General features: G+C 39.0%; 1 protein-coding gene across 1 annotated transcript in view; it reads left to right on the plus strand.

Annotated features, from left to right (window-relative positions):
* Positions 1–25,673, plus strand: part of LOC141401194 (uncharacterized) — a 36,255-nt gene extending 10,582 nt beyond the window's left edge. Inside the window, exons 2-3 of the mRNA XM_073981174.1 lie at positions 15,190–15,826; positions 24,317–25,673. Coding sequence (XP_073837275.1) covers positions 15,190–15,826; positions 24,317–25,670 — 1,991 coding nt within the window. The 3' untranslated portion in view covers positions 25,671–25,673. The remainder of the gene's footprint in view (positions 1–15,189; positions 15,827–24,316) is intronic.
* Positions 25,674–26,104: the final 431 nt, after the last annotated feature.

Genomic DNA, 26,104 nt, shown 5'->3' on the forward strand with positions numbered 1-26,104 from the left:
AAATTGTAGGTACCAACTTCTACGGTTGGTCCGAGCTCTATGGACGCTTTGCGCGTCGACACCATCAATTTGGTCTTTTCGCCGTTTACCGCCAGACCCACTTTCGCAGATTCTGCTTCGACCTTCCTAAAGGTATCAGTTACTTCCTTTACTGATCGTCCCATGATGTCTATGTCATCAGCATAGGCAAGTAACATGTGGCTATTGGTGTAAATTGTGCCATTTCTTTTGACATTTGCATCTCGTATTACCTTTTCCAGCAAAATGTTGAATAGGTCACACGAAAGGCTGTCTCCTTGTCTGAAACCTCTTTTGGTACAAAATTCTTCGGAGAGGTTCTTTCCAATTTTAACTGAGGACCTAGTATCAGTTAAAGTCATCTTACAAAGCCGGATGAGCTTTGCGGGGATACCAAATTCAGACATTGCGTGGAATACCTTTGATCGGAGGGGACTGTCGAATGCTGCTTTATAATCGACAAAAAGATGAAATGTGTCGATCTGCATCTCTTGGTTCTTCTCTAGGATTTGCCGCAGGGTAAATATCTGGTCAATGGTGGACTTGGCAGGTCTAAAGCCACATTGGTATGGTCCAATTATCTCGTTGACCATAGGCTTTATTCGTTCGCACAGTATCCCTGACACTATCTTATAGGCAATAGGGAGTAGACTTATGCCCCTATAGTTGGAGCATACAGTCTTATCTCCTTTTTTGTGGACGGGACATGGGATGCTCAGGTTCCAATCGTCGGGTACGCGTTCTTCCTGCCAGATGGTGCTAACTAGCTGATGCATACACCTTATCAGCGCGTCGCCTCCGGTTTTAAACAGCTCGGCTGGTAAGCCATCGGCTCCTGCTGCTTTATTATTCTTCAGCCGGTTGATTGCTGTTTTTACCTCATCTTGGCCGGGTGGTATACATTCTATACCATCTTCTGGGATTGGATCTGCGGTATCATCGTCTTCGCCACTATTGGATACCAGCAGATTGGAGAAATGTTCCTTCCATATCCTGAGCACGCTATCTGTATCTGTTACCAGATTACCTTGCTGGTCTCTACAGGAGGATGTGCCTGTACCAAAGCCATCTGTTTGATGTTTCACTCTTTGGTAGAATTTTCGGACTTCATTCTGGCTCCTGTACATCTCGATTTTTTCACACTCCCGCTTTTCCATTTCTCTTTTTTTCGGAAAAGACGTTTCTCTTCTCTCCTTTTCTCCCGATATCTCTCTCGTGCGCTACGCGTTGCTACTGATTGTAAAGTAGCTCTATATGCCGCATTTTTATCTTCGGTAGCAGCACGACACTCCTGGTCATACCATGAATTCCTTTGTGGAGGTCTCTGGAATCCAAGTATGGATTTTGCGGCGGTTTGCATGGAGTGGGCAATATGTTGCCATTGTGCTGTTATGTTATCGGGACAAGGAGTGCTCGCGTGAAGCAATTGGGCTAGTTGAGTGGAATATGCGGTGGCTATCTGTTGTGTTTGCAGCCTATCGATGTCCAACTTCCACGTTGTGTCTGTTCGTGCTTTATTTGCAACGTTTAGACGGGTACGTACCTTTGCTGCAACAAGGTAGTGGTCCGAATCAATGTTTGCGCCTCGGAACGATCGTACATCCAACACGCTGGATGAATGTCTTCCATCTATTACAACATGATCAATTTGATTACTTGTTCTTTGATCTGGGGACAGCCAGGTATCGAAATGATTAAATCTGGTACTGCTAACTACCATGTTTTTTGCAGCTGCAAAGTCTATCAGCCTCATACCATTGTCAGATGTTACACTGTGGAGACTGAATTTCCCGACTGTTGGGCCAAAGATATTTTCCTTTCCAATTTTGGCATTAAAATCGCCTAGAATGATTTTAATGTCATGGGCAGGGCAACGGTCATATGTTTCTTCTAAGCGCTCGTAAAATATATCTTTGGTATGTTGGTCCTTTTCTTCAGTGGGAGCATGAGCGCAAATAAAGCTGATGTTGAAGAATTTGGGTGACGTAGGGGATGGAAGATACCAAGGAACGGTCCTGACCGGTTTTAACATGGCAAAGCCCAGGATTTATCTTGGTCCCTCTTTCATCTCAAGTGGACACTGACCTCCCCGTGGTGTCACCTGGGGAACTGCCTTTAACACCCGTTAAAGGTAGTGAGCTAACATGTGCCGCGCGTTCACCCATAAGAACGTTAAAAACTTGGGTTTGGGCGTCGGGTTAGTAACCTTCCCCTAGAAAAAAACAGCCTACTATGAAAAAACGAAAGAAAAGAAAAACAAACCCCTCTAAAGTTGACGAACCCCGCAAACGTTTTAAGGACCATGATCTGCGAATCTGCACCTGGAATGTTCGCACTCTTTATAGAGAAGGTGCAGTCTTCGCATTGGCAGACGTACTTGAAAAGTACAAGGCCGATATTACTGCCATACAGGAAATACGATGGATTGGGAAAGGCGTCACAACATCACCTAAAGGTGACGCACTGTATTATAGCTGCCATGACGTAAAGCATGAGTTTGGTTGCGGATTCGTAGTTAGTCGGAGACTAAAACATCTGGTATCCAGCTTCACCCCAGTGAATGAAAGACTTGCTGCAATTCGAATAAAAGCTAAATTCTTCAACATCAGCTTTATTTGCGCTCATGCTCCCACTGAAGAAAAGGACGAACAGACCAAAGATATATTTTACGAGCGCTTAGAAGAAACATATGACCGTTGCCATGCCCATGACATTAAAATCATTCTAGGCGATTTTAATGCCAAAATTGGAAAGGAGAATATCTTTGGCCCAACAGTCGGGAAATTCAGTCTCCACAGTGTAACATCTGACAATGGTATGAGGCTGATAGACTTTGCAGCTGCAAAAAACATGGTAGTTAGCAGTACCAGATTTAATCATCTCGATATTCATAAGGGCACCTGGCTGTCCCCAGATCAAAGAACAAGTAATCAAATTGATCATGTTGTGATAGATGGAAGACATTCATCCAGCGTGTTGGATGTACGATCGTTCCGAGGCGCAAACATTGATTCGGACCACTATCTTGTTGCAGCAAAGGTACGTACCCGTCTAAACGTTGCAAATAAAGCACGAACAGACACAACGCGGAAGTTGGACATCGATAGGCTGCAAACACAACAGATAGCCACAGCATATTCCACTCAACTAGCCCAATTGCTTAACGCGAGCACTCCTTGTCCCGATAACATAACAACACAATGGCAAAATATTGCCCACTCCATGCAAACAGCCGCAAAATCCATACTTGGATTCCAGAAACCTCCACAAAGGAATTCATGGTATGACCAGGAGTGTCGTGCTGCTACCGAAGATAAAAATGCGGCATATAGAGCTACTTTACAATCAGTAGCAACGCGTAGCGCACGAGAGAGATATCGGGAGAAAAGGAGAGAAGAGAAACGTCTTTTCCGCAAGAAAAAGAGAGAAATGGAAAAGCGGGAGAGTAAAAATATCGAGATGTACAGGAGCCAGAATGAAGTCCGAAAATTCTACCAAAGAGTGAAACATCAAACAGATGGCTTTGGTACAGGCACATCCTCCTGTAGAGACCAGCAAGGTAATCTGGTAACAGATACAGATAGCGTGCTCAGGATATGGAAAGAACATTTCTCTAATCTGCTGGTATCCAATAGTGGCGAAGACGATGATACCGCAGATCCAATCCCAGAAGATGGTATAGAATGTATACCACCCGGCCAAGATGAGGTAAAAACAGCAATCAACCGGCTGAAGAATAATAAAGCAGCAGGAGCCGATGGCTTACCAGCCGAGCTGTTTAAAACCGGAGGCGACGCGCTGATAAGGTGTATGCATCAGCTAGTTAGCACCATCTGGCAGGAAGAACGCGTACCCGACGATTGGAACCTGAGCATCCCATGTCCCGTCCACAAAAAAGGAGATAAGACTGTATGCTCCAACTATAGGGGCATAAGTCTACTCCCTATTGCCTATAAGATAGTGTCAGGGATACTGTGCGAACGAATAAAGCCTATGGTCAACGAGATAATTGGACCATACCAATGTGGCTTTAGACCTGCCAAGTCCACCATTGACCAGATATTTACCCTGCGGCAAATCCTAGAGAAGACCCAAGAGATACAGATCGACACATTTCATCTTTTTGTCGATTATAAAGCAGCATTCGACAGTCCCCTCCGATCAAAGGTATTCCACGCAATGTCTGAATTTGGTATCCCCGCAAAGCTCATCCGGCTTTGTAAGATGACTTTAACTGATACTAGGTCCTCAGTTAAAAGTGGAAAGAACCTCTCCGAAGAATTTTGTACCAAAAGAGGTTTCAGACAAGGAGACAGCCTTTCGTGTGACCTATTCAACATTTTGCTGGAAAAGGTAATACGAGATGCAAATGTCAAAAGAAATGGCACAATTTACACCAATAGCCACATGTTACTTGCCTATGCTGATGACATAGACATCATGGGACGATCAGTAAAGGAAGTAACTGATACCTTTAGGAAGGTCGAAGCAGAATCTGCGAAAGTGGGTCTGGCGGTAAACGGCGAAAAGACCAAATTGATGGTGTCGACGCGCAAAGCGTCCATAGAGCTCGGACCAACCGTAGAAGTTGGTACCTACAATTTAGAGGTAGTTAAAGACTTCGTCTACCTCGGCACTGCCATAAACACAACAAACAACATCAGTTGTGAAATAAGAAGAAGAATTGTATTGGCCAACAGATGCTACTATGGATTAAGTAAGCAATTTAAAAACAAAGCCACATCTCGTCAAACAAAAATAACACTATACAAAACGCTGATATTACCCGTGCTAATGTATGGCTCCGAAGCATGGGTACTTGCGCAAGCAGATAAGGCAGTGCTTGGTGTGTTTGAGAGGAAAATTCTTCGAAAGATTTACGGGCCGATTTGCGTTGACGGTGAATATCGACGTCGTATGAACCACGAGCTATATAAGCTATACAAAGGCATGCATATAGTTAAACGTATCGAGATGCAACGATTGCGTTGGCTAGGCCATATCATGAGAATGAGCGATGATGAACCCGCTAAAAAGGCGTATGAATACATGCCACATGGCGGTGCACGCAGAATCGGCAGGCCTAAGCTTCGATGGAGCACACAAGTGGATGAAGAAATGGAAAGGCGCGGTATTCCAAAAAGTCAAGCGAAAAACAGAGAGGAATGGAGATCTTTTCTTAGTTCGGTCTATGGAACAAATGTTCTGTAATGGGCCAACTAAGTAAGTAAGTAAGTTGAAGAATTTAGCTTTTATTCGAATTGCAGCAAGTCTTTCATTCACTGGGGTGAAGCTGGATACCAGATGTTTTAGTCTCCGACTAACTACGAATCCGCAACCAAACTCATGCTTTACGTCACGGCAGCTATAATACAGTGCGTCACCTTTAGGTGTTGTTGTGACGCCTTTCCCAATCCATCGTATTTCCTGTATGGCAGTAATATCGGCATTGTACTTTTCTAGTACGTCTGCCAATACGAAGACTGCACCTTCTCTATAAAGAGTGCGAACATTCCAGGTGCAGATTCGCAGATCATGGTCCTTAAAACGTTTGCGGGGTTCGTCAACTTTAGAGGGGTTTGTTTTTCTTTTCTTTCGTTTTTTCATAGTAGGCTGTTTTTTCTAGGGCAGGGTTACTAACCCGACGCCCAAACCCAAGTTTTTAACGTTCTTATGGGTGAACGCGCGGCACATGTTAGCTCACTACCTTTAACGGGTGTTAAAGGCAGTTCCCCAGGTGACACCACGGGGAGGTCAGTGTCCATTTGAGATGAAAGAGGGACCAAGATAAATCCTGGGCTTTGCCACGTTAAAGCCGGTCAAGACCGTTGCTTGGTATCATTCATCCCCTACGTCACGGAAACTTCCCCACCAAAAATTATGGACATAACTCCAGGTTTTGGTATATCCCTAATATAACGGTACCACAAGATTTCAGGAATTTTAAAGTTTTTATCTAAATTTTCGGCCTAAATTGGCTATAATTTTGTTATAATTATCGGAGACCCTGTAAAGTAAATATATTCATGATCAGGGTAAAATTCTGAGTCGATATAACCATGTCCGTCTGTCCGTCCATCCGTCTGTTGAAATCAAGATACAGCTCGCAATTTTTAAGATAGAGCTTTGAAATTTGTTATAGAAGTTTCTACTACTCCTAGGATGTATGGTATTGCAAATGGGCTACATCGGCCCACGTTTTTATATAACCCCCATAGAAAGTTAACACCCGATTTTCTGTATTTTGAAGGTTTTAGCTTCATTATCACACCGAAATGGATGAAATTTGGTACTTCGTTTGAGGTATAAAATTTTTTCCAAGAATTTTGTCGGTACAAGCCCACGCCTTCATATAGCCTCCATAGAACGGTACCTCCGGATTCTCGGTATTTTGAAGGTTGTGGCCACAGCAACAAACAGAAATGGCTGAGATTTGGTATTTACTCTACGTTGGAAGTAAAACCCTTTCCGACTGAATTTCGTCGGTATAGGTCCAGGTTTCGATATAGCCCCCATAGAACGGTACCTCCCGATTTTCATAATTGTGAAGGATATGACGATTTTCGGTTATGAAGGATATGACGATTTTTTATGGTCACAATAACCCATCGAAATGGCTGAAATTTGGTGTTAATTCTTGGGGGTATTCTACTTCCCCTCTAAATATGTCGGTATAGGTCCACGCCTTCATATAGCCCCCATAGAATGACACATCTTAGTTTTCGGTATTTTGAAGTTTGTGGGCTCAGCATTCCACCGAAATGGCTGAAACTTGGTATTTAGTCTTCGTTGGTGGCATAAAATTTTCCCCCCGAAATTTGTCCGTACAGGTCCACGCCGTCATATAGCGTTCATAGAACGGTGCGCAGGTTCGTATATCCCCCAGCGTACTTCTTGATTTTCGGTATTTTGAAGGTTTTACCGAAATATCGGAAATTTGATATTTAGTCTTCTTTGAGTTAAAAAAACTTTCTCCGCAGAAATTGGAATGGTACCTCCCGAATTTCGGTATTTTGAAAGTTAGCCACATTGTTTAACCGAAATTGCTGGCACTTGGTATTTAGTCTTCTTCATAAACGAATGGAAACTAGTTGTTTCAGCAACAAGTTCGACCGGGCCGAACTTAACGCCGTTCTTTGGTATAGCCCCCATATAATGGAACTTCCCGATTTTAGATAACTAAATAATGGTCTGACCATCTGTCTATCTGTCTGGCTGGGGTGCACTATAACTCTCGAATGGATCAGCCGTTCGGTCCAAATTTTCGACTTCGTAATATTTTGTCTAAACTTAGTTTAAGTTAAAGATGTGTCATATCGGTAGGGTACCTCCCCCACTTAAGTTCAACATTTTTCTTTAAGTGCAGTTTAAATTCTGTACCAATAACCTTTGGAAATGTATACCGAAGTTACTCCTGTTGGTCCTGTTTGCAGCGATATTATGTTTTTCTTGGGCAAGTCCATGCTTCCTGACATAGTAGTCCAAAACCAATGTATATGTTATACGGTGACCAACTGAAATGACTGGAGATCCACTTCCAAAATTGACTATGCTGATGTATTTCTTCAGGTACCTCCTCCGCAACACTTTTGAGCTTTAATCCAAATATATTTTTGGCGGCAAGTTCATACGACCAAAAAGGGTCACAAACTGTGAGAACCCACTAATTCATAGTTATTGGGGAAAAGGATTTTTGTTGCGTAGCCGGGATTCTATTTGATATTGTCAATATATGAAAGTTTCAATTCACACAGTCTGAGCGTATATCTCTGTCGGCAACTTTTTTACTAATACTTTTTTACTTGTTGGTAATAAGTATTTCCAGCGGTGAGAAAACTTCGTATATATTTCAATTAGTTCATAATATTTCATGGTGGAGGGTATAAAAAAGAACTTAACACATTTTTACTTCTTTGATTTTTTTACGGTAAATGTAGCGAAAAACGGTTATTAGTCAATATAAAATCGAATATGTACTAACCTCTCACATTTGTGTTACTGATTCCCCAGTAAAAGAGATGAGCATTTGCATCACAGCCCATTATCAAACTGCAACTGCCCGATGTCTCGCACCAATTTACTGGTTGAGTCTGATGCTTCATACGGCATGACCACCATGGTCACTTTGCATACATATATTTAAAAGAGAAACTCTTGACCTTTCCATTGATATCACTTATGTTGATGTACGTGTTTAGATAACAGAGTTTAGTCCAATATACTCGTATACAAAGTTAAATTTTTTGTTGTGTAATCATATCCTACAATCAGTGACTCTAATTCTAAATTTCAGAATTCTAGCTCAAGACATATGTACAAGTGGAACAATTTTTAGCGGCCTTACCACACACCTCCAGTTGATTAAAGACGGGGAAACAGTCATGACATTCCTGCTTGAGTCATTTCTGATAAAAGAATAAAAAGCAAAAGACAACTTAGACGTACTTCATACGAGCCATCAATGTCATATGTACCCAGAAAAAAACCTTTTCACATCTACCCACTCAGACAATGTGGAGATGTAATTTCACATCCTGTTTGCTGGTGTGATCGTAAAAGAGTATATTTCGTAAATTACAGTACATATTACACTGACGGCTCGTCTGAGGAACACCTTAGTTGAAATTCGGCTTGCCTGCCAAAAATGTCTAAAATTGTAGACTACGTAACACGAAAGCATACATACAATATACATACTTATATGTATGTATGCATCTAAGAACATGTGGATACTATTTTAGAAGCAAAATCAAAACTAGGAACAATGGCTTCCACTGCTGATGATATAGAAGAAAAAGGAGACCTCATTCCTTGTTTTCAATGTCAGAACAACTGTGGCAGCGACCTTAAATCAACAAATATACGAAGGTGCTAGACTCCATTAAAGTTTGCGACACATGGCAAAGAAATACAATTTATAAGACCACCATAACCTAACCTCATTCCCTATATTGAAATGGGAATTATTATTTGTGAATGTATCGTTAGGCACGTGCATTGTTCAGATACATAGTTCATGTGTATGTTCCTTCGCAAGTAGCTTTACACGAAGGAATTGTTCTTGGTCATATAACATAAACATACTTATAACCCTTATTTTTGGTTTATTTTTATATTTGACACGCAACTTAGTGATTTAAGTGGTTAACTCAGTGAACTGCAAATAGCGGCAAAAAAACGAAAAACATATAAAATGTCATTCGTAGCATTGAAGTACCTGTTAAGGGTAGTTTTGTATAAATAGAAAAAAGATTAAAATACTGATTATTTTTTTTCTATGTTTTAAAGCCTTGAATCAAAGTAATGCGATTTGATTTTATTTTCTTTTCATATATAGCGAGAATCTGAATTCAAAGACAGTCGAAGTTACCTGTTAGGATTTATTTGCGAAAACAATTTTCCAGACATATTGTTTTGAGTAAAAATGTGGTGAAATCATGAGAAGCTTGATGCTACACAAACTCTATTGACTACTTCAGTATTAATCAAAACAAGTAAGAAAGTATCAGTCAGCTGCGCTGACGGAGATATACCCTCAGCCACTGACAAAAAAAAAAAAAAAAAAAAAAAAAAAATAAATAAAACCAAAAACAAACACAATAATTATGCTCTATATAAAATATATTGATTTTGTATCACGAGTTTTCTTTAAAAGGGCCAAACCTATAGCTCTGCGTGTTGCGTGTGCGTTCACAAATACAAAAACAAAATACATGTATTTAAATTTGAAATACCCCCTCATACCAACACCCCATACCATTGCTATCGCAAATGATTCGTTTTCGAATGTTTTTCGATAGTTTTGAGGATATTTAGTTCGAAAACGACACACGAGAACGAATTGAAAACGATTCATCCGTCGCTCAGTTTGTGGCAGGAAAACCTTCGAATTCGAATATCGTTAATAATATTATTAGCGAATGAAAGATGATAGTTTTTACGCAACACGCAGAGCTATAGTTTGGCCCAAATATGTAGATACCGTAATGTGGGGCTATACCAATTTTTTTTTTTTGGGCGGGGAAAAAATCGTCGAAAGACTCTGGCTACCTAATTTCGCCAGGTGTGCGAGACTTTAACACGCTAAGAAAGCCCCTTTACCCTGATCCTCTCTCCCTGCGGTACCACCGTATAAGCATTTCGTCGCAGGGGGGAATGTTATAAAGAACGCTGCTATGTATTATTCGCCTTCGAATTTCATCTTTTCGGCGTAGTTCTAATATGATTGTCTTCACGTATTCAGAGACATGTTCCCAATTGTCAAGAGACACCGTCATTATTTCAATTATATTTCCAACATGTACTTCACTGTTAACTTGCCGCTCTAAGTTTGCCCTCGCTACAATAAACCGCGGACACAAAAAGAAAACAAGATAAGGGTCTTCTACTTGCTCCACACAGCAAGGACAATTAGGGAGTGGTCCAGGCCAAAACGATATAAATAGGACCTGAATCATCCATGTCCGGAAAGAAATTGGGTTAGATAAAAATTTAGATAACCTTGCCGCCTGTTTAGCCAATTGTCCACATTCCGTATTAGTGAATACGTCCATCTACCTTTTGTAGATGCTGTCCACCAATTTTGCCACTCGATAATGCTCCGTCTTCTTGCGATGTCGGCATCTATGTCAGTTTCCCGCGATCTCCGGGAATTGAATATGAATTCAGATTCTCTCGCTAAGATATCAATAGGTATCATAGCGGCGTCAGACACATTCCTATATGCACAGCATGCACGTAGTGCTGTAAGTCTATATACCGAGCCAATCTTTGCATAGTACGTGGCGTACATCGTGGATTGTGCCCATATTGGTGCTGCGTAGAGAATTATATTTTTGACAACTTCTGCAAGAATTTTTCTGCTTAAGTATCTTGGTCCCCTTGTGTTTGGCATAATACGGCACAGCGCTTTACAAGCTTTCCGGCTTTTGCCTTTATGTAGTCTAAATGGTCTTTAAAAGACAGGCGATTGTCTATGATAACGCCGAGGTATTTCAGACTTTCCGCTGTTGTTATTGTGCATTCTCCAATTCGAATATTTATTCTTTCCACCACCCTACGACTTGTAATTAAGACTGCTTCCGTTTTTTGATCGGCTAATGCCAGGCCTTGAGAGAACAGCCATGATCTGACCAACTGTATGCTGGCCTCTGTTACTGTTCTTGCTTCTTCGGTTGTTTTTGCAACAATAACCAGCGCGATATCATCCGCAAACCCAATGATGTTAGCTTTCTGTGGAAGTTTTAACCGTAGAACGCCATCATACATCACGTTCCATAGAAGCGGTCCAAGAACGGATCCTTGTGGTACTCCTCCTGTTATTTGGTATTCCTTTGTACCTTCTTCAGTTTCATATATCAGGATTCTGTTGCGGAAGTAGTCCTGTTTTATGGCAACAAGATATGCCGGGACATTTAACCGTCGCAGAGCCTTTAAAATATTCTCCCAATTAGCTGAGTTGAATGCATTTTTAACATCTAGTGTTACGACCACACAATATTCTTTCGTCCCTTTTTTCCAGCTTTGGCCATGAATTGCTGCCTTTGCGATGTCGATTACCATTTTTGTTGCATCAATCGTAGATCTCCTTTTTCTAAAGCCAAATTGGCATTCGGATAAGCCTTCTGCACGTTCGATGCACTCTTCCAGTTTATCGCGGATAATGCTCTCAAGGAGTTTTCCGCATGTATCTATCATACATAGTGGGCGATATGACGAGGGGCTTCCCAGAGGCTTGCCATTTTTAGGCAGTAGCACTAGCCTTTGCCTTTTCCATATTGATGGAAAGGATCCAAATTCCAAGCATGTGTTAAATAATTTAAGCAACTGTCCACCACATCACTTCACAATCTTTTTTAGGACATAATTGGGAATTCCATCTAGGCCTGGCGCTTTGGAATCATCGAGACGGCAAGATTTATCTCCGCTGATGTGACAGGGGGTAAACAAACTGTCCACCGGGGTCGTATGTTGCCCATGTTGCTACCTTTTGATGAGGAAAGAGGTGATTCACAATATTTCTTAGCGTTTTAGCATCTGTAGGTGTACTTGAGCTAAAGCACTTCAGTTTTTTAGTCACAATCTTGTAGGCTAATCTAAACGGCTGGTTTTCTACATCATCACAAATTGTTAGAAAACGTGCTCTTTTGCTTCTTTGTATGGCTTTTTTGAGGGCTTTCTTTTTCATCTTGAGAATCTGTCTATAAACTTCGTTATCGTCACGAAGACACTCCTTGCGTAATTCAGCGATTTCAGCGTTCCACCAATATACTGCGGCTTTGCCTACTCCTCGTTTTCTCTTTTTCATGGATGCGTTGCATGCCTGTGTTGTCTGTAGTATTAGCTTTTTAGCCATGTGCCTTCCATACATAGGGCGAATATTTCTTTATCTAGTGAGTCTCTCTTCCAGCCAGTTACTTCTGGTGTTCGAACCGTTGATGTTATTGTTGCAGCATCGTTATGCCTAATAATTATGGCGCTATGATCACTATAAGTGAACATGTCACTGATTTGCCGGTCATAGATGCTTGTACTGGCAAAGGCGATATCGATGATAGAACTTCCACCATTTCGATTGAATGTTGGAGTGCTGCCCGAGTTTAAAAGTTCCACGTCTAGTTGTGCAAATGATTCTAATAATATTCGATCCCTTTCGTTTGTTCTTGGGCAGCCCCATTCTGTCGCCCAAGCATTGAAGTCGCCCGCTATCAAAATTGGACTTCTGGATGGAGCATCATTTACTAGGTTGGTAATAATGTGTTTATACTCCTCAATATCATATCTTGGCGGTAGGTAACAGCTGTAAACTGTTAAACCAGCGACAGTAGCTCGAACAAATCCGAGTTCAGAATTCAAGACATTCTGCATTGGTTTGTTTTTGGACCACAACGTGGATGTGCCAGATGTATCACAATACCAGTTTGATGAACTAATGTTCTGATAGGGCTCGCTGATAATTGCAAGATCCACCTCTAGTTCTCAAACTGTCTGTTTTCACAGATCTTGAGCAGCCTCGCGATGATTTAGATTTAATTGTATCACTTTCATATTGATCCTCTAAGTTGGAGTAGAGCTTCCTTATATCTCGGACACACAGTCGACCCAGTGACGTGGCTACGATTTACCAATGGATCCTTGCACAGCATACACATGGGAGGATTTTTACAAGCAGCTACCCTGTGACCCGCTTCTCCACAGCAAAAGCAGCGACCTGAATTGTCATTCGGGTTTTTTACATCTAGCTGCCGTATGTCCAAAGTCTAGACATTTATAGCACCTTGTTGGTATTAACTTTTCACGAACTCGACAGTCTGCCCATCCAATCCGTACTATTCTCTTCTGCAAAAGAAAAATTGTAGCGCCGTAAAGGGTTGTCCTTACGGCTGCTGAAAAAACTAGGAGCTCTTAAACTGCACTTTTTCCGAATTTTGTGTGGGAGATACTTGTAGGAGTGGACCGACATAGTCACAATTCGAACCCGATCTATGTATATGTGGAAGGGTTAATACAATGTTCAAAGTTTGGACAAAATCGTTTGCTTCCTTCGAGAGCTATCGTTCACACCATTTTTCAGCAAAATTTTGAACGTTTTGTGAGGGAGGTAGCCGAATGAGTAGAGCGATGTGGTCCATCTTCGAACTTAAACTATTTTTGGGCAAGATATTACGAAGTGCAAAATTTGGTTCAACTCTGTTGTTCCCTTATAAGGGGAACTTATCATAAAATGAAAAATTGGCCTGGGAATTTAAAACCCTTTTGGGGGTTTGCTCTTCCGTTCTAATGCCATCAACATAAAATACATTTTGCTCGGGAGCAAGTCCATATTTCCTGAGATAATATCTGACAGATGAACACGAAACATCGTAAAATTTCTTCCAAACGTACATCAATTTCCGAAAAGGTCTATATTGGAAAACACCTTCAGGTACCATCTCTCTCACAATAGTTCGACATTTTTATTTAAGTGCAATTCCTTCGGGTACCTCCACACACAAATACATACATACGTTCCCATAACATCCTCAAAGAGACCAGGGAGACTTCTCTCACACTTTCCACACAAAATTTCAAAATTCTTTGCATGTCTAGAATTGCTTTGAAATTATGTATTTTTTATCCGGTCTGAATCCATACTTTCTGAGATAATTACCCTAAAGCTGAAAAAACCTTACGGCCACCAAGGAGAGTCATCGATTTGGTCAAATCTTTGCACATCGAAATCATTCTTCCAAACTTGTATCAAATTTAAAGATGCACTATACGGGTTGACATTTTCCACGCACCTGTCTCACAAAAGTTTAAACATTTAGTCTTAAGAACTGATTGAGATATGTTCGCGGATATATTGTAAACTTTATAATAGTTCTCGCAGTAATCATTACTACAGCAATGCTTTAAAAAAAACCATTCTGGGCTTGCTTCTTTTTAGTATGGCAAAGGCTGAGGTTATATCTTTGCTCGCAAAGCCGGCTGGTACTTTGTTATACCCTCGACTACACTATTGAGGGTATTTTAAGTTTATCATTTTGTTTGTAACTTCTCGAAATAATCATTTTAAATCCCACAAAATATATGTTGTTGATCAGCGAGCAATTCTACATCGAAGTTGGAAATAATTTGGCTGAAATCTATCAAGGAAGACTAAATACCAAATTCCAGACATTTCAGTCATATAATTTGAAATTCCGAAAATCTGGCGATACCGTTCTTTGGGGGCTATTATAAAACGTGGATAAATTTCTGGTAGAAAGGTCGTTACCCCTAACTAAGACAAAATATCAAATTTCAGCCAGTTCGGTTTGATAATGATGGTAAAACCTTCAAACTACTCAAAATCGGGAGGGAGGTGGACCCATACCAAATTACAAAGCTCTAGCTAAAATATTGCGAGCTGTATCTTGACTTCAACATACGGCCGGAAGGACAAGAATATATACTTTATAGAGTCTCCAACAAATATTTCGATGTGTTACAAACGAAATGACAAATTTAATTATACCATCCACATTATGATGGAGGGAATAAAAAATGTATGTTGCATGTATGCTATGTGGTTAAAAAATAAACTTCACATAAAAGCAAGTTCTTTAATATTTTATTTATTTCCAAAGCTAAAATAAAAAAAAATAATTAAAATGGTTTTTGTTTTTTTGTCCTATTTTTCCCCCCTAGGTGTTAAACAAACTGTTGGTAAAACGTTGGAAACTGCAAAAGACTCTGTTGCCACAAAAGTTGAAGAGGTAAAAAACGAAGTGGAGACTACTCTAAAGGAAAAGGTTCATGATTTAGATGATGCCAAGAATTCTCTACTGGGAAAATTAAATATAAATCCAAATGCTGCAGCTGATGCAGCTGTGGCGACAAAGGATGATGCCCTCAAAGCTGCAGAAATGGAAATGAAAAAACTTAACACAGACAGTGAAACAATGATGAGTAAGGCCAGTGGTATGGCCACAACAGCGGATATGAAGGCAATAAAACGAACTGAAACCGAAACTGACAGCCTGAGAACTTCAACACCGGAATCGGAAATCGAAAGAGCATTGGCCAATACAAAAACGAACAGCGGTGAAGATGATGACGACAATCCACCAACTCCCAAACCAACATTATCGGAATTGGAGAACCTCAGTCATGAGGTGTTACAGAAAAAACTGTCGGTCAATGACATGGTTCAGTTGGCCACTGACCCACCAAATATGACGCCAGCAGACACGTTGTCCTCAGCTCTCACAACTACCGCCCACACCATCACCACCCCCACCACCAATAATGCGACTGATACCACTACTAATTCCAGTGCCATGCAGTGAGTAGGTTGATTAGAACTCTGTCTGATTCAATGTCTGTTTACAATGTCGCATTCACCCTTGGCGCTCGGTGTTTAAATGTTTGTGTGTGTGTTGATGTTGTGTGGGAACCATTCATTAAATTTAGTCGTTCGTTCATTCATTCAATGGTTTGCTCTTTTGTTTTTTTTTCTGCTATTATATTAATGTTATATAGAGTTTTTTCCCTCAACTTAAAGTAACAAAAAATTTTCAATGTAGTTAATAGTACTTTGTCTGTACACGATATCCACTTTGTCATACATACACATTTTGAAAGTATATGTATGTATATGTATATTGATGTGTTTTGTACTTGCTAAATCGTCGGTGTCATGCTTAAGTGTTCCATACGCCATTTTTGACTTTTTGAGATACACATGGTTTCTAGAGTTTTCCGGTATGCTCTTTCTGAATTTCTAGTCGGCTTTCTCATATCTGCTCTAGTTTACGAGATATCCACACCTCGACGGGAAAGCATAAACTGTTTTCTGTTATGAAATTCATATTTTATAAACTTACAAGTTCAAAAACACATTTCACAAAATCAGAATTTTAATTTTCGAATTAGGAGTATTTAAGCTACATATTGAGGCAAAGATGGACATTTTTTTTTGTCACTTTGTTACATGTGATTTACAATATTTCACATTTGTGTCATAAGTGCGGATATGGAACAAATCAACAAAAATTCTTTTTTTTTTAAAAAAATCTCTATAACTTTTATATTCCAATACATATTCCTCTAAATTTTTGTAATTATGTTCTATATACTATTATTAATATTTCAAGTCAAAAATATAAATATTTGCTTTAGCCAGTTCCACGCAGTTGTGACGCAAAACATTAAAATGCGATTATCTCAAAACAGGTAAATGGCGTATGGAACACTTAAGCATGACACCGACGAAATGCTGCTTGATACATTTTCCAAGCAATTACTAGCAGGTTATTAAATACATATGTATATAAAATATCGAATAGGCAGACATATTTTACATTTATTTTTAACTTGAAATTTAAATATTATTGGCCCAATGACAGTTGTAAAATCAATCAAATTAAAAAAGCAATTTTTTTTTTTAATTATTTTTGTAAATGCACTTTATATTATAATTTATATTTTTACTGTTACAACTATACTATATTGAAAAGGTTATATTTCTATCCTATATGTATAGTAAGCGTAATCCCACCGACGGATTCACCTCATGTATAAATTAGCTCATTTTTTATACCCTCACCATTTATGCTAACGAGGGTATATTTATTTTCATACGGGTAAAATTTGCCTCATAGAAATAATGGTCTTAGAACCCAAGTATGGTTGGACGAAATCGAATTCAGACAATTTGGAGTTGATTTAGCCATGTCTGTCCGTCTGTCTGTCTGGCTGGAGCGCACGATAACTCTCGAACGGATCAACCGATTCGGTACAAACTTTGGCTTTCGTAATATTTTGTCCAAACTTAGTTTAATTTCGAAAATGGGTTATATCGGTCGACTCCTTCCGGTACCTCCCCAAAAAAGTTCGAAAATGTTCGGGAAATATCTGCGCACGATAACTCTTGAAGGGAGTATTTGATTTAGTCCATACTTTGCACATCGTGAAATTTGTACCAGAATTTGATGAGGTTTCAATATGGACTGAATCGGCCCACACCTTCGGGTAGCACCCACACATAATTTTGGGAAAAGTTCAGTTTAAGACCAGCATTCGAATCGCTTCGATTTTTGTTGTAATAACTTGAATTCACTGCCCCCATACGACGGTACACGTTTGATCAGGGGCAAGTCCATAATTCCCGAGAAAATAGCCTGAGAGGTGCAAAATATCCTTATGACACCGTGTGTAGTGATTGGAGCGCAAGATAACTCTCGACGGATCTGCTGATTCGGTCCAAAATTTGGCCTTAGTAATATTTTGTCCAAACTTAGTTAAAGATAACAATGTGCAACATTTTCAAGGTAATTTTGTGCAAACAACTTTTACAGCAGATTTTATAAAAGTACAGACCCAATCGACAGAAACCCTAGTTGGGTTATGTGTTGTTAGATCGGGTATAGATTTTATGGCCTCATCTAAACATGGTTAAATATTGACTTTTTAGAGCAAATCGAGGCAATATCATTAAAACCAATTCTAATATTGTTTAAATATCTGAACAAACTTGTAAATAAGAGCATTAAGAAAACATTTGGAGATATATTCATCTCGAAAAACTGCACATGTTGCCTCAAATGCATAGTATATTTATAAAATACTTTATTTCGTATATATCGCATCATATCTCAGAAACTGTTACATTTTTCGTTAACTTTTCCTTGAAAGAAATATTCGCTGGAATGTAATTCACAACTTTTCAGAACATTCCATTCTTGCAAAATGACTCTATCACGCTATTTCTAGCACATTTTTCAAGGAAAATTTGATAAATATGTGAACAATATGAAAATAAACAGATTTTATGCACATTGTTTGAAATATTTTTTTAGAAAATATGATCATACCGATCATGAATACTCACGTAGGGAGCTTCTCACGAGTGAGTTGCAGCTCACTTCTCACGTCTCGACCTATCACAAATAACAAGGGAGGAGCGAAAAAAGTGAAGAGGGGTTCACAAGTTTGAAAATTGAAAATAGTGCCGCATTTTGTGAACCCTTGAAAATATAATTTGCTTTGCCATATCGTTATTTTATTTACAAATAATTTTGCAATAACTAAATTCGTAATTTTTTTTATAAAACATTACTTTATTTTAAATTAAATTAATATTTCTAAAACGAAAAATAATTTTTGTCAACAATCCACTTTAAAAATACATGGTAATTGATAAAAGTATTAAATGTTTGATATGTGGCAACATCTGTAACAGCTGTTTTTGTTTTGTTTTGACAGATACATACATACATATGTAAAAATTGTTTATTTACGCCCGTAGAATTTCTGCAATTTGCAAAAAAGTGAACAAAAACCGTTTAAAGGTCATTAAATGGCAAAAAGAAATGAAAATGTTTAATATTGAATGATGTGCGAAACGACAAACGCTGAGGAATACAAAGAAAACCAAGCAAAATTTTGTGGAAGTCGTTCCATGCGATGCCAATATCTCACTGGATCTTTTGTATTAGTTCAAATGAAGTTGTGAAAGATCCCATTTTCAGCATTTGGAAGGAATTTCAAGAATTGTAAATAAATACAATACGTGAAACATCCGATCTCTTCTCCAGCAATAGGACCAATCATATGAATGCTAAGTACAATTCGTGAAATTCGGATCCTATTCAACATTTGAATTCATGGATTTTAAATACAATTTCTCAATTTTCAAGAAGGTTAACCCTGCAAAAGGCTATATAATACGGCGTTTATATTATAGTTTTTTGCAGGGTTAACCTTCTTTATGAGGATTTGTTTGAAGTATATACAATGGAAATGACATTTGAAACCCAGACCCACTGGGTTAACCTTGTTATATATAAACGGCATATAATATAAACATGCCCTTTTTTATGAATTTAATCCTTCCTATTGTGGCTTGTTCGTGGAATATGCCATGCCAAGGTGGTTGTTAAGATACCATTCTACTGGGTTATTGAAGATGCCATCCAAAATGATTTGGATCTTTTAGGGGTCACAGTCTTGTAAAAAGAATGGGCGAAGGTGGTAAAAAGGTGACATATAACTTGCACTCATGCTTGAATAGAATCTTTGGCATCGAATATTTTGCTGGGAACCTTAGCGAACAAAGAACAATACAAAGGCACTTAAGATATGTCACTTATCATCTTGAGTGACCGCAAAGTTTGGAAGTACCTTCAAAAAAATTTTAGAAAGGTGTTGCTCCTGATAGCATCCTCTTCCATTCCTGTTTTCATCATATGATTCTGAACCGCTTCCCATATCTGAAAAATTTTGGCCAACTTCAACTCCACCTCCAAATTACGCCAAACTCGATTGAGGTCTTCCTTGCTTCATTGATACACGGATGAACATGTATAGTTGCCAAAAGAATTTCTAATTGTTTTTTATTTGTTACCTTTAACGTAAAACACAAATAAATACAATTGATTATCATTGCAAAAGATTCGTTTCTTGTCGATTTTTTCTATAAAAAATGTCCATAGTTACATTTTTTTGTTCAACTCACCTTGATTTCTGTGGTGAGAGAAAATTGCCTCACATTCTCACTTTTTTGACATTTATGATAGCTACTTTTCTCACGAACGTGAGTTTTGTTCTCCCTTATGATGTTTATAATAAGGGAGGAGGCGAGAGTGAGAAAACTCACGGTGAGATGATGTTCATGATTGGGCTGGATATGAATTACGGTCTAAACGACATGAAATAATTATTTTATAGTTACAGAATGTTCTGAAGAATTGCAGTGCACATTGTTTGGACATTTTTTGCAAGAGGTTACTAAGTTCAACTCCCAACAGTTTAGCTGCTACTGGCCATAATTCCAGAAATTATGTGAACTTTCAAATATTTTGTCGATTTTGATGCGCTAAATGCAGTTTTTCCGAGTTCTTCTGTTTGACATGTAAGTTCTTCTACTTTAGGGCTACAATACTGATGAAGACTGCGTAGTAAAATTCATATTAGTTTCTGAGATAAAGCTCCGACCGGTGGGAAAAAGGGTCGTTGTAGCCCGGTTTATATGAGGCCATAAAATCCAAACCCGATCTAACAACACAAAACCCAATTAGGATTTTTGTAGTCTCAGCATGTACTTTCACTCAATGCTCATTAGAAGTTGTTTGCATTTTCAGTGATGCACTGTGTAATTCATATCGGTGCGCTCCTGCAGGTACCTCTCCCACAAAAGTTCAAGAATGTTCGGAAAAATTGGTCGCACGATAACTCTTGAAGGGAGTAACCGATTTGGTCCATACTTTGCACATCGTGAAATTTCTACCAGACTTAAATGAGGTTCCAATATAGAATGAATCCCACACAAAATTTCGAATAAGTTAACTTTAAGACCTGCTCCCGAATCGAATTACGGCGGTAAAAGTTTTTTTCCTTGGCACGTGCATACTTCTTGAGAAAACAGCCCGAAAGGTGTAAAACACCCCTTTGGCACAATATGTAGTGGCTGGAGAGCACGATTACTTACTTGACCTTCGTCGTATTTTGTTTGTCCAAATGGTATGCACGATATCTCTTGAGCGGGGCAACCAATTTGGTCCAAGCTTTGGATCTCCTAATATTTTGTCCAAACTTAGTCTCTCATTAGGTTACTTCACCCACAAAGTTTATCATTTGTGTCTAAGTGCAGTTTAGGGTCTGTTCGAAGTTCCTTTGGAAATTTATGCCGATGATGTTCTTTGTGGTCCTGTTTACAACCATATTATGTTTTCCGTGGACAAGTCCATGCTTCCTGGTATACTGGTCCAACAGTTGTACGATAACCCATTGAAATGACTAGTGAGCGCGATATCTATCGAAGAGATATGACTCTAAAAATAAGATCCACTTCCGTAATGCACTATGTCGGTCCATTCTCTCCTCCTTAACACTTTTGAACTTTAATCCTAATCCACATTTTTGTCGGCAAGTTTAAATGTCCAAAAAGGCCCACATAATTCTGAAAAGACCCTAAATACATTCATCTGTCCGTAGATGAAAGTTACAATTCAGGCTGAGGGTATATTTCTGTTGGCAAAGCCGAGTGAAACTTTTTTACTTGTTTATTTATATTTTTATTTGTGTTGCTGGTATTTAGTCTTCGCGAGGGGTATAAAACATTTTAACAGGTACATGTTTTGGTACAGCATTCATATAAGGGTGCCATCCGATTTAAGCTTTTTTATACCACCACAGTATGGAGGGTATATTAAGTTTGTTTTCCCGTTTGTAACGCATTGAAATAATCATTTGCGACCCTTTAAAGTATTTATATTCTTGATAAGGATAAAATTCTGAGACGATATAGCCATGTCCGTCTAGTGTCCGCAAAAATTGAGCACCCGAGTATGTTTGGTCCATAGGCATGTCAAGTTCGAAGATAGGCTATATCGGTCCACGTTTTGGTACAGCCCCCATATAACGGTACCTCTAAATTTTCGGTATTTTGACGATTTTAGCTATTTTTTTTTACCGGAGTACCTGAAATTTAGTATTTGAGGGGTTCCCAGTGTTTACAAAACATCTCCCCCAAAAATTTCCATCATAGGTCCATGTTTTGGTATATTCCCCATATAACGATACCTTCCGATTTTCGGCATTTTGAGGATTTTAGCTACACTTTTTGACCGAACAACCTATAGTTTGACATTTAAGGTTCCCATTGATCAAAATAAGTCCATGTTTTGGTATATCCCCCATATAACGATACCTTCCGATTTTCGGCATTTTAAGGACTTAAGCTATATTTTTTTGACCGAACTATCTGTAATTCCCAGTGGTCAAAAAATTACTTCACCAAAAATTGTCAACATAGGTCCACGTTTTTAATATAGCCCCCCATATAACGGTACCCCTGTTTTTCGGCATTTGGAGGATTTTAGCTATATTTTTTGGCCGAACTATCTGTAATTCCCAGTGGTCACAAAATTACTCCACCAAAAATTGTTAACATAGGTGGTCCACGTTTTTAATATAGCCTCCATATAACGGTACCCCTGAGTTTAGGTGTTTTGCCGAACCATCTGTAATTCAACATTTAAAGTTCCCTGTGGTCATCGAATTTCTCCACCAAAAATTGTCAACATAGATCCATATTTTGGTATAGCCACCCTATGATAATACTTCCCGATTTAAGGAGTATTAAGGAGTTTAGCTAAATTTGTTGACCGATCTATCTGTGATTTGACGTTTCACGTTCGCTGTGGTCACAAAATTTCTCCCCCAAAAATTCTCAACATAGGTTCCCACTTTGATATAGCCCCTTTATGAAGGTGCCGCCCAATAAAGAAATTTTAGATGCCTTTTCCGATCTAGTTTTGATATTTTGGGTATCCGTGGCCACAATATAATTAATCCATTTCAGTGCAGGACATTTTAAGTTTTTTACTCGTTGTTAATTGGAATTGGGAAAAAACTATCCATATATATCCAGGTTTTAGTCTAGCCCCCATGAAGCAATATTGTCCAATTTTATATATGTATTTCGATTAATTTTTTTTTTGTAAAATTTTCGAACCGAAAGTGCTGTAATTTAGTATTGTCAGAGGATACAAATCTCAATCTCATATATAACGAGCTGACGATTGATGTTTGGGTATAAAAAGTTTTTTGTTGAAGAAGTTATTGAAAAATAACTTCGGTGGAGAATATCCACAAACAAGAAACAAGGGAACTGATGACAGCCTGTGGCGAGGATCGAAACAAATCTTACCTGTATTTTTGAAATCGCGCAGAGTAGTGGCGTCGTGTATCACATGGTCGGCATAGTCCGACCATAGTCTTCATTTACATATCAGTGTGTTTATTGTTAAGGCGGGTTACTAACCCAACGCCTAAACCCATGACCTTTCACATTGTCATATACGAACGTGGAATTAACAGTAGCTACCCTAAATACCTACTGGAAATTCCGTTATCCGCATCTTGTGTCCGACAATATTTAGCTATGCTTCCTCTGATAGCTAGTTTGTTATTTTTTTAGGTTGCAGAAGCATTTTCTATTCATCAAAGTTTTTTTTAGGCAACTACAAGAAAGTCCATTCACATCCGCCACAATACCCACACGCATATATTACAACGGCAGTGGATTATTATATTTATAGTTATTGAACCTAAAATATATACCTACGTCGAAGGTCACACTAGAGTGGTTTCATTGAAACTTTTAGGTATATATAGATCGAGACCCCCACTACAGCAAATTTATGATAACACTCTACTGTGAAACTCGACCTAGGAACCCTTGTTTTCATGAAATTGTTTCAATGAAACACTCTAGTGTGACCTTCGACTATTACATATTTAATATAATTTTGTTGTCATCAGCCTGTGCTTTCCTTTTATTTTCGAAGAGTTCCCAACATTCGTAGATTGATTTTCATTTTGTTGCGTAGTGTGATTTGCTTACATTAATTTGTTATAATTATAATATTAATATTAGATTTGTTTTTTAGCTCATAAGAGAATACCATGTAAATATTTTGCAACGAGTTTTTTAAATTAATTAAATAAATTTTTAACAAGAAAAATACTTTTGTTGTAAATACATTTTTAATTAACCACTCAATATAGGATCAACAACAACAACACATCCTAGCAAAATCTTTGTACTGGACATCAAATGACAAATGAGATAGCGAAGAATTACCCAGCACACAATAAATAACCAGTAACTCTACATGTAGACACCTCTCAATTGTAAATATGTAGATCAGCATCACTAACCCAAATCACCAATTAGAAAATGCCTAAATATTATTGAAATTTTCTAATAAAATTTAGCTCTTTTCAACACCAATAAACAAACACACCTTCCGAACTGTTATATAATTAGCCTAACACCACTACCAATAGCATCAGCCACGTCAATAGCTACAGCAATAGCTGCTAGTTCGGCTTCAGCTCTAAAGTCAAGCAAAAAGTCTGGTGGAGAGGTGGCAGTTAGCGAGGTAATTAAGTCCGAACATATTGAAGGTTCCAACGGGACGATTATGCCATCAGTACAACTCGCCCAGACGGCAAAAGCGAAAAATACTAAACGCGATGAAAAAATCGCTGCCGAACGAGCTCGACAACAAAAACTGGCACGAAAGTTGCTGGAGGAAAAACGCCCTGGCACCACAGAATGGGAAAGATATGCCGATATGCTGGCCATGTTTCGAAAATTCAATCCGCAGGATGCTCTGCGTCGTGGTGGTACTCTCACAAAATTCAGTGGCCATGGTGGGCATTTTGGTGCGCTGCCTATTCGAGAGAAACCCTTACATGGCCGCCATGATGATGACAGCAGTGATACCAATTCAGTTTGGGGTCGCAAAAGTCCAACACGTCGCTCCAGTGCTCGGCATGGTAGTCGTGTTGTACGTCAAGCCCATCATCGCCCCACCTCTGCTAGCCAACGTAATGTTAATGGAACTTCGACGCGTCGTGGTAGTGGTCGTAAATTCGACTACAATCCTCAACGTTCGAGAGTCCATGAACGTGGAGGTTCAAGCAGTGTAAGTTCTTTTCAAAGTGTAGCCCATTTTCCAAGTAACGACCCTGGTAACGCTTATCGACTATCGCCTACCTCTGACACCCAATCGCCTACTCATGCACATGCGAGTGTTAAATCTCACTCAGAATTGAGATCAAAACACTCATCGATAGGCTCTAATAATTTCCAGCTAGTATTGGAACCATTGTGGAAGCTGCAATACGATCAGCCATATGTAATGGAATCCAAACAGGATCACTCTCAAACTTTGCCTTTACTACCAGGTGGTAGTAGTATGCCACCAGCTAGAATGTCCTACTCACCACCACCTACAAGTCAACAAAATTCTCTACTAACCCCTGAATCTTCTACCACTTCTTTATCTAGTCTAGTCAAGTATCCCGGACAAATACGTTCGTATAAATCATCTGTGGATCTACGAATGCCCCAGCAAAACCATCAATATGACCAACATCATCAACTACTACACCCACCGGTACGAAATACATCGTCATTTCTATCAACGCCACGTACATCACCATTTGGTATTACCAAATCCTATACTGATCTTTATTTTAGCACAAATTCGAATAAAGATAACGAAATGGACTTGAGGACAATAGCTCAGCAACGTTATGCCGAAGTGAAGAGTCCTTCTAAAATACGAGAACATTGTGAATTTTGTTCTAGAATATACCATATTAAAGCGTGAAAACCCAAATTTTGTTTCATTATAAAGTGGTTTGAGGATACCCTCAGCAGTGGGTAAGTATTTTTTGGACAGTTTGATATAAAAAACAAGTAAGAACGCCGTTAAGTTCGGCCAGGCCGTACTTGTTATACCCTCCACCATGAGATGTATTGAAGTAAAACGGAACAATTAGTTTCGTTTATGATAAAGCTAAATGCCAAGTTTCAGCAAGTTCGGTAAAACAATGTGGTTAACCTTCAAAATACCGAAATACGGGATGTACCGTTCCATGGGGGGCTATATAAAAACGTCGATCTATACCTACAAATATCTGGCGGAAAGTTTTTAGACTCAAAGAAGACTAAATACTAAATTTCCGATATTTCGGTAAAACCTTCAAAATACCGAAAATCAAGAAGTACGCTTCAATGGGGAATATAGGAACCCGCGGACCT

The sequence above is a fragment of the Musca autumnalis genome, unplaced genomic scaffold (genome assembly GCF_047663935.1).
Source record: "Musca autumnalis isolate F117 unplaced genomic scaffold, ASM4766393v1 scaffold_4, whole genome shotgun sequence".
NCBI lineage: Eukaryota > Metazoa > Arthropoda > Insecta > Diptera > Muscidae > Musca > Musca autumnalis.